At 44.7% G+C, this 6,709-nt stretch overlaps 1 protein-coding gene across 4 annotated transcripts; it reads left to right on the forward strand.

The window, feature by feature from the left end:
* Window positions 1-157: 157 nt before the first annotated feature.
* On the forward strand, window positions 158-4,602 carry LOC112903340. 4 transcript variants are annotated; one of them, XR_003230785.1, is made up of 7 exons: window positions 2,159-2,283; window positions 2,370-2,455; window positions 2,583-2,690; window positions 3,224-3,293; window positions 3,576-3,647; window positions 3,826-3,883; window positions 4,358-4,602. XR_003230785.1 is itself a non-coding variant. In XM_025972584.1 (5 exons), exons 1-5 carry the CDS (start codon window positions 391-393, stop codon window positions 4,367-4,369), a joined length of 300 nt encoding a protein of 99 aa, XP_025828369.1. In that variant the 5' UTR covers window positions 158-390; the 3' UTR covers window positions 4,370-4,602. The 4 variants fall into 4 exon arrangements, 2 of the variants coding, with proteins under 2 accessions (XP_025828369.1, XP_025828368.1); XM_025972584.1 differs by lacking the exons at window positions 2,159-2,283; window positions 2,370-2,455; window positions 3,826-3,883 and adding an exon at window positions 158-428; XM_025972583.1 differs by lacking the exons at window positions 2,159-2,283; window positions 2,370-2,455; window positions 3,826-3,883; window positions 4,358-4,602 and adding an exon at window positions 158-428 and having other exon boundaries at window positions 3,576-3,820.
* The last annotated feature ends 2,107 nt before the right edge of the window (window positions 4,603-6,709 follow it).

Raw genomic sequence — 6,709 nt, forward strand, 5'->3', positions numbered from 1 at the left:
CCCGATGGCCACGCCCGCGCCGAGGCCGGCCAACACCCAGCTCGCTCTTGCCGTCGCCGTCGTGTGGCTCGGCGCCTGGGGGCCGCGGTGTGCGGCGCTGGCTGAGGGAGCACGAGACGAGCGCGCTGAGGGAGCTCGACGCCATGGGCGTCGCGTACTGGTACCTGGTCGACGGAAAGGGCGACACCGCGTCCGTCGGCACCGGGGACCGCCGTTCATCGCACTGCGCGCCGATATGGACGCGCTCCCGCTGCAGGTACGCTAGCTCCCATTGCCTCGAATTTCTTCAGACTGTTTTCTTGTGTGTTCGTTTTGGACGCTAGCTCCCTGCTCGCTCTCGTCGTCGCCGTCGCGTTGGACGCTTCCCCAAGGAGCAGAGGCGGCGTATGCATGGCACGACGGTTAGCGGCCGCTACGACGTTCGCTCGGTACGGTTCTGTGGCTCCTGCTCCACTGTTCCTTCTTCGATTCAATCTGTTTTCAGCTTCCGATCTCCTTTATGTGGAGAATCCCAGTGTTTATTGGAATCTCCTCATGACACAACTCCCGGATCAAGCCGTGGAGGCGCAACAATAGCAGTCTGGAAGGGCGGGAACAGCACCTCTGGGGGATCCACATCGTTGGCCGCCAACAACAGGTCAGGCAAGGCTGTCAGCTCGACGTGCTCCAGCTTCACCTACAATGAGCTGCAGGAACGAGGCTACGAGCAATCGAAAGGCATGACATGGCCACGTTTCCTCCACTGCTTGCAAGATGTTCGATAAAATCTCCATACGCTTACACACGGAAGCCCCCACAACGTTGTTATGCGCAATCTTCTTTTCCTTTTTTTTACCGCTGAAAGGACAAAAGTTCCCATCTTTTCCTGCTTGCTTGGTTGTTGCTGGTGAGATGTATGTGACTCTCGCTTGATAGAAAAAAATAAGAGTTTCGGTTTTAAATTAACCCGAAGATAAATTATGACCATAATGAAAATTGCGTACAGAAAACGAACATATCTAAACATACTCATCAAAAATTGCGTACAGAAAACGAACATATCTAAACATACTCATCAAGTGATTTAAGATATAACATTGCAGCATCAAGATCAACCCTAACCAGATCATACTAGGTATGAAAGACATAGTTAGGGACAGAAAACCGTATGTATCTTGCCTGATCGGAATAACCAGGTAAAGAAGACGACGGCGACGATCAGCACCTCCGCGTGCTTGACGGCGCCGAGTCGCGCCCCATTGGCGAGGAGGAAGACGAGCCGTGGCGACGAGGACGTAGAGGACAGCGATGTGGAAGCGTTCGAGCAGTTGCGCAGAGCGCTTCCCAAAAACCTTATTCGCCCTCTCCCGGTGCAGGATCGCTGAGGACGAGATTTCGGAGACCTGCTCTCCCGATTGCCGGTGCACGCCGACGAACGCGACGAAGCAGCGTACGCGGCGGCGCAGCAGGCAGGTTGAGGAGTGGTTTGCGTCTTCTGTATATATTTTTCCTTCGGCACCCGCGCGTAATTATAGGAAGGAACCACTAGGATTTTTGGCATCCAAAAATCAAGTCGGTTACGAGTTCCAAAATTCCGCGCGTGAAATCCGTAACAGATTCGAAGTGGCAAAACAAATCTGCAAAAGGAAGCCGCGTGCCCGCAAGGATTGGACCGGATTTTTGCGAACCATTCACGCGCACGCCGCGCCCACGCCCTTCGCCCGAGCCCGGCGAGGCGAGCGAGCGCACGCACGTGTTCTTCCTTCTTCCTCTCACCCATACTTGCAAGAACATGGAGAGCATCCAACTATTTAAGTTGGCTTTTCTCCACCTCCATTAGCAAGGTGAGACTAACTTGTTGCCATGCACCTTTGCACTAATACACCTTTGAGATTTTATTGGAATTATTTGGATTTACATAGTGGATCTTTGCACTAATGGGCCTAAATATTCCAACAGTTATCAAATTAATTACTGCTTTAGATATTACAGCTGTGGACGTCTACAATTTTTACTGCAGAAATCAAACTGCTATGTTGGTACGGTAGGACCCTCTCGACCTTGGTCTGAAAATATTGTTTTTTCTCTTGAAACAAAAAGAGGGTAAATTAGACTTGTTCCCTTATCAGAAAGTCCAGCTGGTATAGATGTGTTGTAGTCTTACTCTTATAGATCGAATGATTCACTTGATAATAAGCATTTATTATGTAGGTTTGAGAAGTCTCTGGTTCTACCTGACACTACTATCAATCAAAATACAGGTCATTTGACATCCCTACTTAGGTGGCCAACTGCTCCAACTGGGTACATTGCTACTCCATATGCCGTGCTTTTTATATCCATGGTGTCTTTGGAAATCACATATAAATAATGTGCATTTGCCACTTTAGGATGGAAATGACTGCAGTCGAGCACGGGTTGTGGCTTTTGAAGTTAAAAAATGATTTAACTGTTCAATTGTGTACACAGTTTAGAGGTGAGGAGCTTGAGGGATTGTGTGTAGAGGAACTGTACCAAATAGTAAGGGAAGTTGAAGCAGGACTTCATAGAGTGCCTACTACAAAGGTAGGGTGACTGATTGCTCATGGTGTTCTTATTAACAGAACGCGGAAGTCCCTGAGGATTCACAACGTCGAACTCGTCTCTGACCTCACACTCCTCCCCAACACAATGCGGAAGCCTCAGCTATTCCCGAACTCGACAGGATCCAGGTGATTTTTCCTCCCTCCCGCTGTACTCCTTGTGCTGGACACAGCAACGCTGGGCACAACCATCTCTAATGGCAGATGTGCTGCTGATCTGATTTTTTGGGAAATCGATGTTGCGGCCATGTAGAAGAAAGAGGTGAACGAAATTGTGTGATTCTCATTCACCTGTTTTTGCTTATATGTATGGCTATTTCCTTAGAAGGTCTCCAAATTGAACAATCAAATAAAGTCCTCTTGTTCCAGTTTTGACCGTGTCAAAAAAAGTGACTTGAATGCACTGATCAGAATTTGATTTCTCCTTATTACCTTCATATTTAGTAATAACATCAGTGTTGGGATGTTGGATTACTTTATTTGGAGGCACTATATCATCTGACCGAGTAGTGAATATGAATGCTTGGCTATGTTGTTTGTTGGTTGAAGAGAAATGTTTGTATAACATCTGCAACAAATCCTGAATATCTGACTTACAACAGAGAAATTGAGGGGGTATGTTCTAACTTATATTATCATTTATTTTGATGAATGAAATGTAGATTAGTGGTAAATGGCCCAAAGGAGTCATCTGGGAATAAGAACACGAAGTACCATCCATTACTATTGCAGGTATCTTACCTTGGACAGTTATTCGGAGTGCAGGTTCCATTGCTTCTCTGTCCACCATCTATTGTTGTATTATGTTGTAGATCTCCTATTGATTGTGTTCAGCTCTGACTTATGGAATTATTTTTGTTTGCTTAATTTCAATGTCCCTTAACTCTGTATTAACCCATCGATATGTTTCTTTCACTCACAAACCTGTAATGTTCCTTAATTGCAATACAATTTTTGGAGCATGTAAATAGCATATAAATGTAAATAGTAACTGACCCTTCTTATGACTTTCAGCCCTTTCCAAAACGCAGTGGAAATGCTAAAGATGATTGGAGCCTTGATGGAAATGAGAACCTTATAATTGAGGTATCCGTGTCTGTTGCTTTCCTGCAAGCTGCATGCACAACACCTACACACATTTTAGGACTGAAACTTTGTCAAGATTTCCTTTGTATTTAGTTTACCACTGGGTGCACCAATCGTTGTTGTTTCACTTTCTGCATTATGATTATGAGGTGTTGAGAATTTGATGGTTGACATTCAGGCCACATTCTATTGTTGAGTGACAATGTGATGCCATGCAAGAGAGAAGACGTTTGTAGGTAATACAGAAATTTGGTCACAATATCGTAAGTATCATTAGTGTTATTCAATTTAAGAACTGAATGTTACTATTTTAATGTGATGGTGAACATGCTGATTTTGTCTTTCAGCTAAGCAATCCATTCAATTACAGTGGCATTGTTTAGAGAATTAGAGTTCAGAAAAAAAATAGTAAAGTATATTGTGTCATGGGCTGCCTGCAAACTGTTTGGTGAAATGCTAAAGTTAGTTACAAATGCTCGATGAAAGTGTTTGGTGTCCTGGTCTTATTTTTCAATCCACATGCCCAAGTGTACAACAACCACGTTAATTACTTTGCAATATTCATTTAAGAGAATAGCATGTACATGGTATCATTTTTTTAAATGCCCAAATATCAGTTCATTATAAAAAATGTCCAAGCATATATGAGTCTGATATTCTACCTTATGGTCAATAAGTTTTTTGTTTGTTTTGGACATGTGTGCCTGCAGCTGCAAAATTAATCTGGAACGGTCCATGGCAGCAGTTGATCTGAGGGGCAGCTCAAGTGACAGGTAGGAGGGCTGGACGTCTGGTGAATTGGTGATCAGGAATGGGAAGCAGGGAGAGAAGCCAATACAGAGGGGAGAGGATGTTGTTGGTTCGGATTGAGGCTCTTGTTGAGCAGATCCAATGTAGGTTAGTGGGTGTAACCAGGTTGGGAGTAAGAGCAACAATTTCCAATATTTATATATCAAGTGCTAACGTTCATATTTGCTGATGAAATAGCATCAAATTGTACATTTAAAATGTAATAATAGGTATGGATACATTCAGAAACCCGTAACGTTAGCACGGTCAATATACTAGTCTGATTAGGACGACAGTTCCCTCCGGATCGGACATGGCCCAAAATGAACTCAAACTCGATGGCCCAAACCGTTATCTTGGGCTGTCAGTAAGGGGACGTCTAAACATCGCTGAAGGTAATTTCTAATTGTTGCCTGAAGCTGGCCACATGCGAGATTTTAAGACTTCTACTGCTAGTGCGTCGTATCATCGGTACTCTCTCCGTCCCGTTTTGATTTTCTAAGATACATAGACTTTATTATACACTTCTTTTTCCAACAGGGGCAGAGCCCTGATTTCGTTACTTGAAGCAACGAAATTAACAGAGTTTTGGTAGCAGCCTACTCGGCCCAGCGGCCCTACTTTGTTCGGAAAAGGAAACCCAAAGGCAACAGACCATTCTTAATACAGCAGCAGAGGGCTGCAACCACAGTGCTAGAACACAGCAAACTAGAAGAACATCGCAGAACACAGAACGAAACACTGCAAAGTTCTCCTCTTTGGAAGGTCATGAGCATGGCAGCTCCCGATGAAGTTGTAGATCGCGATGAGCAGGGCTTCCCATCAATGGAGCAGCACCATCCCTGTGTCCGCCGCCGGCGCCTCAGAAGGGTGGAACAGCAACGCCCTGGACCTGAGGACTTCGGCTCCGGCTTCCAGAATCGCCCGATTATCAGCACCTTGGAGCTCTGCCCAAAACAGAATAAAAGATAAGGCCGAGCAAATGATCTCGGTGGGAGATCGAATAAATTTTTTTTCAAAGCAGATATTGTTGCGCGCTCTCCAAATGGCCCAGACAACCGCTGCCAAACCCACCATGTGAAAAATGGACCCATTCGCCATGTATTTTTGAGCCCAAAGCCAGAACTGGGCAAAGGAGGTGGGTCTGCAGTCAGCCCCCACCACCATAGCAATTAGGCTCCAGCTAAACTTGGCCATGGGACACTCAAAGAACAGATGGTTAATCGATTCAGGGTCAGAGCAAAAACGGCATTTTGGATCTCCCTGCCATTTCCTTTTCAGAAGATTTTCTTTTGTAAGAATAGCATTCTGATGAATGAGCCACATGAAAATTTTTATTTTCAGAGGGATTTTAGCCCTCCAGATTTTTTTGTTAGGTGAGTCAGCCTCATTGTTAAACATATGTGTGTACATGGATTTGACTGAAAAACACCCATTTTTATTCCAAGACCATTTTGGCTTATCCTCATTCTCAGTTATGGCAAAGGCACTCAACAAATCTTTGAGTTCCCTCAAGACTGTTTTGGTTAGCCTCATCCAACCATCTCCTAAAGTTTAATCTCCAGTCCCTGCAGGCCATATAGTTGACTGTGCAGTTTTTCTCCCTACAAATTGCAAACAGATTAGGGAACTTTTCCGTTAGGGGGATCGAGGTACACCATATATCAGACCAGAAGTCAGTTTTTTTCCATTCTCTACCACCATCACTCTCCCCTTCAAATACCAATCTCTGACTTTAAGTCGTTCCATACAGGAGAATTCCCGGGCTTGGCTTTCAGCTGGGGTATGGTGCTTTGTTTCACATATTTCTGCCTCACAATCTCTTGCCACATTCCTTCACCATTTTCTAACTTCCACCACCACTTGCTAAGCAAACTCTGATTCATCAGCCTCAAGTCATGTATCCCCAACCACCTTTCTTTTTTGGTCTGCTTATCTTGGACCACTTAACTAGAAAGTATTTCTTTTTTGTGCCCCCCGGCCAGAAAAATCTCTTTCTGGTTCTATCCATTCTTTTCACAATTGTTTTTGGGAGGAGGTACATGGACATACAATATGTTGGTATGCTGCTCAAACATGCTTTGATTAACATGGTTCTCCCCCCAATGGATAACACTGCTCCTTTCCACCCATCAAGCCTTTTAACCAATTTTTCATCTTAGGGGACCCAGTCCATCACATGAAGTCTTGAGCCAGACACTGGTACTCCCAGGTATTTAATGGGCCAGATCCCAGTTGCACAATTGAACATTTCTGAGTAGATATTTGATTTG

The sequence above is a fragment of the Panicum hallii genome, chromosome 8 (genome assembly GCF_002211085.1).
Source record: "Panicum hallii strain FIL2 chromosome 8, PHallii_v3.1, whole genome shotgun sequence".
Taxonomy (NCBI): Eukaryota; Viridiplantae; Streptophyta; class Magnoliopsida; order Poales; family Poaceae; genus Panicum; species Panicum hallii.